Source organism: Microtus oregoni, unplaced genomic scaffold, assembly GCF_018167655.1.
Source record: "Microtus oregoni isolate MIOR12 unplaced genomic scaffold, Mior012 000048F_ref0000485, whole genome shotgun sequence".
Classification (NCBI taxonomy): domain Eukaryota; kingdom Metazoa; phylum Chordata; class Mammalia; order Rodentia; family Cricetidae; genus Microtus; species Microtus oregoni.
In genome coordinates this window covers 309,214-320,663 of record NW_024543222.1, presented here as the reverse complement: position 1 = coordinate 320,663, position 11,450 = coordinate 309,214, and the positions used below count along the sequence as shown (strand labels likewise).

At 47.4% G+C, this 11,450-nt stretch overlaps 1 protein-coding gene across 3 annotated transcripts in view; it reads left to right on the top strand.

Annotated features, from left to right (window-relative positions):
- The first annotated feature begins 221 nt into the window (after nucleotides 1-221).
- Nucleotides 222-11,450, top strand: part of Rptor (regulatory associated protein of MTOR complex 1) — a 309,261-nt gene continuing 298,032 nt past the window's right edge. For 2 of the 3 annotated variants that reach the window (XM_041635818.1, XM_041635817.1), the window contains exon 1: nucleotides 222-1,219. In XM_041635818.1, the coding sequence (XP_041491752.1) occupies nucleotides 1,058-1,219 (162 nt within the window). In that variant the 5' untranslated portion in view covers nucleotides 222-1,057. The remainder of the gene's footprint in view (nucleotides 1,220-11,450) is intronic. The other variant, XM_041635819.1, reaches the window with a different exon arrangement.

Genomic DNA, 11,450 nt, shown 5'->3' with positions numbered 1-11,450 from the left:
GGAACATAGCTTTGTTTGTAGTAGCGAAAGCTTTTAAAGATAACTGAACGGACATAGTTTCAATCGCAGGATTGATTTTTGTAACACAAGTCCACTGAGCTAGCAGAGATCAACTAAGGAGAAAGGACGTGGTAACCCCGGTAACGAAGTGGGGGGAGGGGTGGACGAAACTCTGAGCTCCCCGTTTTCTCTTGGGTAGAGCGGAGAGAACGCTTGAAGAGGTTTGGTTTATTGGACACGCCGTAGACAGCGGTGCATGCTGGGCCTTGGCAATATGGCGTCCTCCTTGACGCGCTGATGAGAGGAGTTTCACTGTTGCTCCAAAGCAGAGGGCAAAACTCCCCTGACCTAATAAACCCAGTTTTTCCGTGTGGACCGCAGGCCCGTGTCGCGCGTGTCTCGGGACTCGTTCCCGGGCGGTAGAGAACCACGAAGCCGAGGACCAGGACCGGCCAGGCCGCGCGGACCCGGGGCTGAGGAGCCGGCTGCGGACGGGCATGATGGGCCGGTCCTGGCTCAGGTTGCAGCCCCTCAGGCGAGTGCGGGATCCGCAGGGCTGAGAGCCGGTGGACGAGCCCCGAAGTCCCCCAGACTCGATTCCCCGAGGCCTCAGCCGGGTCAGCGCAGTCGGAGAACCCGCGCCGCGAGCGCCCGGTGGCGGCGTTGGAGGCCGAGAGCAGGGTCACCCCAGGCCTGAAGTCGCTCCCGCCGTGACAGTCCGGCTCCGAGCCCTTCCGGAAACCCACGACCTTCGGAGCTGCGGCTGGCTTGGGACTGGGGCGCGCGTGTGACCGCGCAGCTCTCGGGCTGCGGGGTGGGTGACCACCGGCTCTGCACCCCCACCCCGCCCCCTGCGACTTCCCGCTCAGAGTTGGAGATAAAGATCCCCGAGTGTTATTTTGCCTGGATAGGATCTTCGAACACTCTCCCACCATTTCCTTCCCCAACTCCTCGTTTTCCTGTATTTTATTTCACCAGTTCTGGTACACACTAGTTTTTAAGGCTGGAGGTTCTTGAGCGCTTGCTGCCAAGGACTCCCCTTCCCCCTCCCCCCCTGATGGAGTCGGAGATGCTGCAATCGCCTCTTATGGGACTCGGGGAAGAAGATGAGGCCGACCTTACAGATTGGAACCTGCCTTTGGCTTTTATGAAAAAAAGACATTGTGAGAAAATTGAAGGCTCCAAATCTTTAGCGCAGAGCTGGAGGATGAAGGATCGGGTGAGTGGATTCCCGTGGCATCTTTTGGACTTGGTAGTTTTTCCAACTAAGAAAGTTTCTGAGCAAGAAAAGCTTTGAGAAAATGCTGGTACCTCGAAGCCACATGTTGCACGTTAACTAAAACCCAAAAACTATCCCAGACTCCGGTTTTGGTTGAAAACAGATACGGCTGGTATGGCTAGACGTTACTCACCCGGTGTCGTTAGCCCAAACGAAGTTTTAATTTAGGAAAAAAAGCAGATTAGGAACAATTGTACTACACATGCTTATGCTTAGTAGCACTTAGAGGAAAGACAATTTGGGAAATAATACTTGAACCCATGCGCTTAGTAATCTCATTTTTAAAATAACTAGGCTGTTTGGTACAATGTGCTGGGAAGCAAGGTTGCTGGAAATGTTTAACCGATAACAAATTCAGCAAAGTTATTTGAAAGTTGCAGCAGGCTTCATCCCAGTTCTATAAGGAATTTGTCTGGAAGGGGGACCTCCCCCCAAGTATGTGAATTCTTGTTGCTGTAACTTGGAGACGGAATATCTTCAGTGGAAATTACGGCGTTTGGTGTATGAGAGGTGGGAACCAGGGTTCAGGTTTTAGGCATTTCTCATGGTGTTGGGGTGTCATGAGCTGTTAGTATCAGAGAAGACAGCCAGCCCAGAGAAGCTTGCCCTCCAGTCTATTTCCTGGTCTAACAAAAGGGTGGTTTTGTCTGTGTGCGCTCACTTTGTTTTTTAAAGTTGTTTACTTCTTCCAGGTTTCTTTCATTCATGTGAACTTTTCAGTATAAAAGAGGAAATTGGTGTTATAACGTCCCATTTGTTTGTGGTGTCTGTGTATGTTTACAGGAGGCCGCTGTTTTAAAAAGGTGTGTGCTGTTGAACACTCAACACAGTTCTAGCAGTTGTTGATTTGGCCGAATTTTAGGAGGATATAAAAATTCAGTCAAAAACAGTTTAGGTTGGGCATAGTAAGACACATCCATATTCCCAGCACTCTGCAGGCTGAGGCAGGAGGATCACAGTCAGTTCCAGAGTAGCCTGCACTACAGAGTGTAAATCCTGTCTCAAACAGGAAAAATAAAAGCAGTATAAGTTATAAAACTGATGGTGAGAGAGACTGCATAAAGTCTGTTTTATGGACATCTCTAGTACTAACAAAATAAAAATTTTTTTGTTGCAATGTATATATAAAAATAAATTTGTTTTAAGCAACTCTATTTTTTCCCCCCATTCTAGTTGGTGGAGTTCTTTCTCATTGAAAAAAATTTTTTTCTGTTCTTTTGAAAAGTGGTTTCTTTGATCACATAAACATGCACTAAAAATGTCTGAAACACATTAATGGGTGTCTTTTGACAATTTATTTTTGGGATGCTGGGTATTGAACCCTGGTCCTCTGGATGGGCTGCCAGCGCTCCTTACTGCTGAGCCATCTCTTCAGTCCCCATGAAAACTTTATTTTATTTTATTTTCCAAGACAGGATTTTGATGTGTGTGTAACTTTGACTGTCCTGGAACTCGCTCTGTAGACCAGGCTGGCCTTGAACTCACAGAGATCCACCTGCCTCTGCCTCCTAAGTGCTGGGATTAAAAGGCGTGTGCCACCACTATTTCCCGGCTACACTATTAATTTAACGTTGACATTGCTTTGTAGTCCAGGCTGGCTTGCCACGTAGTCAGGAATGACCTTGACTTTCTGATCTAGGGGTTACAGGTGTGCCCCATCATGTCCAGTTTTATGTGGTGCTAGGGAGTTTTGTGCTTGCTTAGCCACACTCTACAGAGTGTGTTACATCTCCAACCCTATTGTTGAAGTGTTTGTGTGTGTGTTGTTTTGCTGGGTGATGTAGTAAGAAGGATTGCTTGTTGGTTCCTAGCTGCTCGGCTAGCTTAGACTTGAAATAATCACACAGAAACTATATTATTCAAAACACTGCTTGGCCCATTAGCTCTAGCTTCTTATTGGTTAACTCTTACGTCTTAATTTAACCCATCTCCATTTATCTGTATATCGCAACATGGCAGTGGCTTACCAGCAAAGTTTGGGCATGTCTGACTGTGGCCGCAGCTCCATGTCCTCTCTCTCCGACTCCGCCCTTCTTCCTGCGAGTATTCAGCCCAGCCTTCTCCGCCTACCTAAGTTCTGCCTTGCTATAGGTCCAAAGCAGTTTCTTTATTCATTAACCAATAAAAGCAACACATAGAAGGAACTCCCATACCAGAGTGGTGCCTTTTAATCCCAGCATCCAGGAGCCAGTGGAAGGCTGATCTCTGAGTTCGAGGCCAGCCTGGTTTACAGAGAAACCCTGTCTGGGGTGGGGGGTGGGGGAATGTAAGTTTTTAGTAACTGCTGAGTTTCTATTTAGAAGATCAGGGAAGAAAATTTGCTGCCTCTGGCCTTTTCACATTGTTCAGTGAAGAGGAAAATCATCACCTAATGTTTTCAGTCAGTTTGAGAGACTTTGGCGCCACAGGGTCTCCCTGGGTAGAGGCTGCAAAATCAAATGATCACAAGATTGGAAGGTGGAAGCCAGGCGGTGGTTGCACAAGTCTTTAACCCCAGCACTCAGGAGGCAGAGGTAGGCAGAGCTCTGTGAGTTTGAGGCCAGCCTGGTCTACAAAGCCAGTTTCAGGACAGCCAGGGCTGTTACATAGAGAAACCCTGTCTGTGCTGAAAGGTGACGCGAATGAATGAATCTGGCCAGGTTTCAGAAGCGTGGGTCAGGCTCCGAGATGAGTGCAGCGGGTTGTCTGATGTAGCGTCTGGTAGCTTTTCCTCAGGTGCGTGGAGGTCACAGTCGATGAGGCATTTGGGCCTTAGTGAGCTCTTGTGCGTGCTTTCTTTGGGAAGCCAGAAAGTTCTTTTCTTTTCTAGACGGTCCTTGTTTTATGGTTGTGGCTGCTGCGTTACCCAGGCTGACATTGAACTTGCAGCGGTCTTCTTGCTTTAGCTCCCTTGATGCTAGAATGACAGATGTGCATCACCATGGCTAACTTTTTTTTTTTTTAAAGATTTATTTATTTATTTTATGTATAGAGTGCTCTGCTTGTATCCCTGCTTGCCAGAAGAGGGCTTCAGGTCTGATCCCATTATAGATGGTTCTGAGCCACCATGTGGTTGCTGGGAATGAAACTCTGGTCCTCTGGAAGGGCAGTCAGTGCCTTTTTCTTCTTTCTTTCTTTCTTTCTTTCTCTCTCTCTCTCTCTCTCTCTCTCTCCCTTCCTCCTTCCTTTCCTCCCTCCCTCCTTCCCTCCCCCTCCCTCCCTCTCTCCCTCCCTCTCTTCCTCCCTGTCCTGGAACTTGCTTTGTAGACCAGGCTGGCCTTGAACTCACAGAGATCCACCCACCTCTGCTTCCCGAGTGCTGGAATTAAAAGTTTATGCCACCACTGCCTGGCCCAGTCAATGCTTTTAATGACTGAACCATTTCTCCATCCCCTCTTTAAAAATGTTTTGAAGATAGGCTCTCATTGTGTTGCCCTGGCTGGCCTGATAACTCTGTAGACCTGGCTGGCCTTGAACTCCCACAGATCTACCTGTCTCTGCTTTTCACTGGGGTTAAAGGTGTGAGCCCAGTATGTCTGTCTTTTTAATTAATTAACTCATTTTTATATGTAAGCCTTTCAGTTTAAAATGTTGATCCTAATTCAGAGATTTTAAAGCAAAGCCTTCCAATACCAAAATCCATAAAAACCCTTTGGGGGAAGGTTTACCCAGTGAATTATCCATGTGTGATCTGGCAGTAATGGCCACTACTCTTAGCAGTCTGAGTCAGTCTGCCCTGATGCATGGGGGGTGGCCTTCTGAGAGCCCGGTCTTACACCTTCCTAAGAATGAGGTGCAGCTCTGTGTGCTTTAAAGACTTATTTTATGTCTATGGATGTTTTGTCTGCATGTATGTCTGCACACCAGAAGAGGGTGTCATATCCCATGGGACTAGTTAAAGATGGTTGTGAGCTGCCATGTGGGTTCTGGGAATTGACTTCTGGAAAAACAGCTAGTGCTCTTAACCACTGAGCCATCTCTCCAGTCCCTGATTTTATTTTTAAAGTGTATTGTATTAATGATTACTTATTAGTGTCCTATCTAGATTCCTAAAATTGGTACCAAAGGTGACTGCCAACTCTTTAGAGGTTTTTGCCGTCCAGTCACAATGCAGCCCATCCTCAGTCCAAGCTCTGCACCCCTTGTTTTCAATGAGGCTTGGTTTTTAAGTTCCCTGGTAACATTTTTTTTAGAAAGTTTGTTTTTACATGAGTGCTCTGTCTGCATGTGCACCTGCAGGCCAGAGGAGGGCACCAGATCCCATTACAGATGGTTGGGAGCTGCCTTGCGGGTGCTGGAATCTGAACTCGGACCTCTGGAAGAGCAGCCAGTGCTTGTTTCTTTCATTTTTCTAAACATATTTTTTTTCTTTCAAATTTTTATATTTTTTATGTGCATTGGTGTTTTATCTGCATGTCTGTGTGAGGGAGTCAGGTCCACTGGAACTTGAGTTACTGACAATTGTTAGCTGCCAGTGCTCTTAACTGCTGAGCCATCTCTCCAGCCATTCCCCCTCCCAACATTTTAATTTACTAAGATACTTTAGTTAAATTGTTGTTTGGGTAAATCTGTGTATAGGGAATGCTATCTATCTATCTATCTATCTATCTATCTATCAGTAGTGTTTGTGGAATACAATTATTAAGTAACTAGACACACACATGAATTAGAATTTAACATGTGTCATTCATGGACTGGTGGCAGAAGAGGCGTGTATTGGTCTCCTGTTGTGTTTTACTGTTGTACTTAATAGTTCTTACAAGGAGGCTGGAGAGATGGCTCAGCTGACTGCACCTCCCGAGGACCCCAGTTCAATTCCTAGCACCCACCTGGCAGCTTACAACTCTCTGTAACTCTAGTTTTCAGGAAATCCAACATCTTCACACAGACATGTGTGCAGTGCACATAAAATAAAAATAATAAAAAGTGGTTCTTACAATGTTCATTTTCCTGATGGGCAGTGGATGGGTGGGATCCTTGGTCTCAGATGGCTCTTGTGACTGGCGTATATGTGGGATGGAACCTGGGAAGTCTGAGAACTGGTGTCCTGAAGGAGGCATTGTTGCTCAGACCTGGGTATGTGAGTGCAGGAGTGTGCACTCGTGGCTGGCGTGGGCTGCACAAGTGAATGACTGGATTTCAGGCCAACCTGGATTCAAAAAAAAAGAAAGAGAAAAGAAAAGAAAAAAAGAAATCATTGACATGTATGCTGTGCCTATGTAGTGATACACACCGTCTAATGCATGTCGGGCTGTTGACCTGTGGCCCACAGGTGTAACTGCAGCAGGAGGTCCCTTGTGGTTCCCTCTGCCTTGCCTTGTTCACTTCCTAGAGCATCCCAGGCAGGCTCTGTTACTCCATGGGGGCTGCTGCTTCTGCTCATCCTTTGTTACTCAGTCTAAACGTCCTCCTCGTCCTCAGCCTATGTGACCCCTGCACACTTGACACAGTTGACCCCTCTGTGCACTTGGTTGGCCATCACTTGCTTTTGGATCTTCATGAAAGCCTGTTTTTTCCTCTTGGGTTGCTGGTGGCGGCTCCAGAGACTTCTTTGTTGCTTGGCACCTCAGTGGGGAGTGTTGTGAACTGATCTTGTCTGATTGGTGGTTTGAGTTCTGTCACATGTCCTGATCTCCCTACACTACGACTCAGTTGCCTCATTGCCTACTTTATCTTGGCCACAGTATTTTCCACCACTCAGTTGGTTGCAGAAGCAGCAAATGCATAGTTTAATTCTCTCTTTTTATCCTGCCTGGTTGCATCAGGAGGACCTGCGAATCACCTCACAGCCTGTCTTACATTAGACTGCCCTGCTTGGTCTGCCCTACTACAGTCCTGGTCCAGGCAGCTCTGTATCTTGTCTGGGTGATGGCAGTTACATGCTGGTTGGTTTCCAAGCATATCCACACACACCTCCTCTGCCCTGACCTCCCCCTTTTTAAGATTTATTATTTTTTTATGTACATCGGGTTTTGCCTGCATATATGTCTATATGAGGATGCTAGATCCCCCTGGAACTGGAGGCACAGTTAATTGTGAATGCCATGTGGGTTCTGAGAATTGAACCCAGGTCCTGTGGAAGAGCAGCCAGTGCTCCTAACCACTGAACCATCTCTCCAGCCCCTGGCCTGACTGTGTGCACAGTGGTCCAGGGCCCTGCTGAGGCTGAGGCTCTGCTGCTTTCTTCCTGGTACTCTTTGTGTTGGTTCCTACAGTGGTAGTGCAGAGTCCAGCCCAGCTCTTGAAGCCTTTGTGGACTGCCTGCCTGTTCTTCAGGAGTGATGCTTGGGATATTCTTCCCGCTGATCTTTGACCCGTAATTGTTCTCTCTCACGTCTTGGGCACTTTCTCAAAGAGGCTATCTGGATTGCTCAGTCTCAAGCAGCAACCCAAAATTCATGGCTATTTGGGGTCACCGTCTCTCTGATACTCTTCTCCACACTTCTTCAACCCGATGAAAGTAAACTTTTATCATAAAGCAGTGAGTTTGTCTTACCTTAGCAGTGCTAGGCGCATAGAAGGGACCCAGTAAATGTCCTGATGGAAGAGAGTAAGTAGTTTATCAAGGACTTCACATAGCTCTCTCTCCTAAGGCTCCGCTGCGCTGATAGTTACCTAGGGATTATTGTCTTCATGCTCTTGGTGAGGATACTGGGGCCCTAAGTCAGTGGCCTGCCTGAAGTCATACAAATGACGTGGCAGCAACGGAGTGAAGAAATGCTTGAAAAACAAAGCCCATTTCTGACAAAAGCAAGACTGAACCACATCATAACCTTCCCATGCTGGTTCCAGGGCAGCTCCCAGCAAGACTCCAAGGGTAGCTTGGTGCTGACGTCCTAGGAAGTGACAGGAGCTGTATGTGAAGTAGCATCGAGGGCAGTTCAGGAGCTGTAGCTTTCTACTGTGAGGCCAGGGCTTTCTCACCATAATGGAGGATGTCGTTGGCCTGGCACTGTGGTACAGGAGAGGAGGAAACTGTGGCATCTTAGCAGGGGCCCAGATGGAGCCACCTGAACCAGTGCTGCTGTCTGTTGTTCGCATTCTTTGCTGAGCATGTTAAAAGAATCCTGGTTTCACTTGAGAAGCAAGTATTTTTCCTTGGTAAAGCAAGAGACGTGATAATTTTGATTTAAGTTTAAATTCTTGAGCCTTTGCATATTAACTGTCTTTTTATTTTTGGAGACAAGGTTTCTCTGTGTAGCCCTGGCTGCCCTGGAACTTGCTCTGTGGCTTCCGAGGTTCATCTGCCTCTGCTTCCCGAGTGCTGGGATTAAAGGCGTACGCAACCACCACCCAGCTGTTAGCTCTTATGTGTCATATCAGACAAGTGTCTGCTTGGCAGGACAGGCCCAGAGGCCGTAGTTGGGGGTGCTGGTGGCCTTGTGGAGATGGCTGTGTGGAGGGGAATGATGACCAGGTGGAAGTGGGCCCTATGGCCAAAAAAGTGGCCATGTGTGTGTGTAGCCTGGTGGCCATAAGGGGTAGTGGTGGCTAGCTGGATGGCTGTTCTCTGACCAAGGAGGGCCTATTGGCTCTGTGTGTGTGTGTGTGTGTGTGTGTGTGTGTGTGTAGGGCAGGGGTTCAGCTGTCAGTGGTGAGGGGACAGGGACATAGCTCAACCCTGTTACTCCAAGTAGCCTGAGGCATTCCTCTAACCTTACTTAGGCCAAACTGGGATTTGTGGCTTCTATGCTGAAAAAAAAATTCACTGAAAAGGACTTTGGGAGTAGTCATTAAGGTGAAGTAGAGTGGAAGAGCTCCTGGAAGATGATTTAATACAGGTTCAAGCTTGGGTTCAGAGAGAGGAGCTCAGGAGAAAGCGAGACATACCCGAGGACATGGGTGTGCCTCTCAGAGAAGAGTTGGAAGCTGGACATGGTGGCACACACCTTTAATCCCAGCACTCTTCAGGCAGAGGCTGTCGGATCTCTGGATTCGAGGCCAACCTGATCTACAAAGTGAGTTCCAGGACAGACAGAACTACACAGAGAAACCCTGTCTTGAAAAACCAAAAATCAACCAACCAAAAAGAGTCAGAGAAAGTAAGTCATACCCCCAAATGGGCTCCTCATGGCTGAGTCATAATTAATTCACAACATCAGCCTTCTTGGTACCCCCCCCCCCTTTTGATAAGTGAGATAAGTAGGGTGGCTCTGGAAATGACTTGGATAGAATTAAAGTCTGATAAGGTAAAACCAAGAGCCATTGGGGTTGTGCAAGGAATTTCATTCGTATCCTTTCCCTGTAAGTGGGATTTTGGATGAGATTCCTAGAAAATTACAGGTTTATTGCTGGGAAGGGAGAAGGGCCATCAGCAGTTAGTTGTACTGGAATTCTTCCTGGCCTGATTCCTGAGTGAGGGTTTTCTCTCCCTTCCTCATGTTCCCAAGAGTTTCCCTGCCTTCCTGCTCTGCCTTTGTGGAAGGGCTGGGTCTATGAACACTGTGCCCTCTTTGGGTGTTAGGCCTGTGTAGTTGGAAGACATAATGTATTCTTGAAAATGGACCAAGTGAGCTGTCATTTTAAGGACAGCATCTGACAGTGTTTGTTGCCAGTGAGAAGATTTGAGCTTTCAAATGAAGATTAGAGTCTGAGAAACCTCTGAGCAGTTGGCAGATCCTAGAGTGCTCTAATGAGAGCATGTGCATTTTTTTTTTTTTTTTGGCTACTGTAGAATGGACTATGTCAACATTTGAAACATGTTATTCAGTGAACCAATAAGCCAGTGAGGGCTTGAGTGTGGGGTGTAGTGTCACAGAGGCTGTAGCCTCTGATGGATTCAACTCTTCTCAGAATACCACTTAGCAGCTGCTGTCTGTTCCTGGCATGTCTGGATCCTCCTGCCCTCTCTGGCTCTAGGTCTTTGTCCTGGGAAGGAGGTAGACACACTGTTAGAATGTATCTGTCCTCCCTGAAGCTGCCGGGTAAAGAAATTTACAAGAATGGAGAGCCTAGCCACTTGTCTCACTAGCAGTTTTGAAAATATACGTATTTTTCATAGAATGTTAGTTGCTTGAATAAATAATGAGTTTATAATTACTTTTAAATTAATTCATAATATATTGCATTTTAAAATGTTTTACCCTTTAATGCAGAAAGTGCTGATAAATGTAACTCATTAAAAAAAACCTCTTTGGGGGCCTCAGAGACTCTTTTTTCATAAAGGGGGCTACTAGCAAAATTTGAAAGATGTGTGGTCAGGAGGAGGACTAGGGAAGTCAGGCGGTGGCTTAGCTGACATTAGAGGAGGCCAAAAGACCTCGTCTGCTACCCACTCTAATATTCATTCATTCATAGACAGGGTTTCTCTGGTAGTCCTGGCTGTCCTGGAACTCCCAGATCCGCCTGCCTCAAAGGTGTGCACCACCACTGCCCAGCTCTCATTCTAATATCTTTTCACAAGGAGCCTTTGGGGTCTCTGAATTGGTGCTGGGGTGTGCTTTGCTTGTGAAGCATATGTGCTTGGGCAGTCACTGCCTGGCATGTAGCCTCGTAGCCATCCATGCCAAGGTCTCGCTCCCGTAGCTGTGTGTGTGTGTGTGTGTCAAATGGCATAACTTACTCAGGAGGATCTTGTTCTTTGAGGAGACCACAGTCGGCCGTCTCTGGGCAGGAGTCGGCCCTGTTAGCTGCCTTCAGTCCTTTCAGAAAGGTTCAGTGTTCACTTGAGCTGTACTCTGCCCCCTGAGCCTGCTACCCAAGATGATAGAAGACACCTAGTTACGCTGCACTGGTGCGTGTCAGTGGTGATGTTTAGGGATGAGAGTGACTTTATGTCACAAAAGTCACCCGTGTTGAGCCCTGTGTATGAGACAGGAAGGAACCTTTCACATTGACCAGCTGCTCCTGCATGGAAGCTGGGGATCTCACACCCAGATTTGTAGCTGAGGTGACAGCAGAGGTGGCCGGCTGTGTGGAGGGGGCCAGTGGGGGGGGGATCTCGGTGAGACTGAGACCTGAGTCCTTGAGGGTGGCAAATGAAGTAACTACGGCAGAGTGGAGGATGCTTGTGACTTCAGCTGACCTGGGGGAGGTAGAGTCAGGGAATCTGACTGGGATGTGGGGGTTAAATTCAGGCTTGTCAGGCATGTGTTGATTCCAGCGGTCAGGCCCTCTCTTTTTTTTTGGCATTGGAAACCATGAGATTGCCCCTGAGTGTCTCATGCAAATCTCAGGAGTCAGAGTATCATCC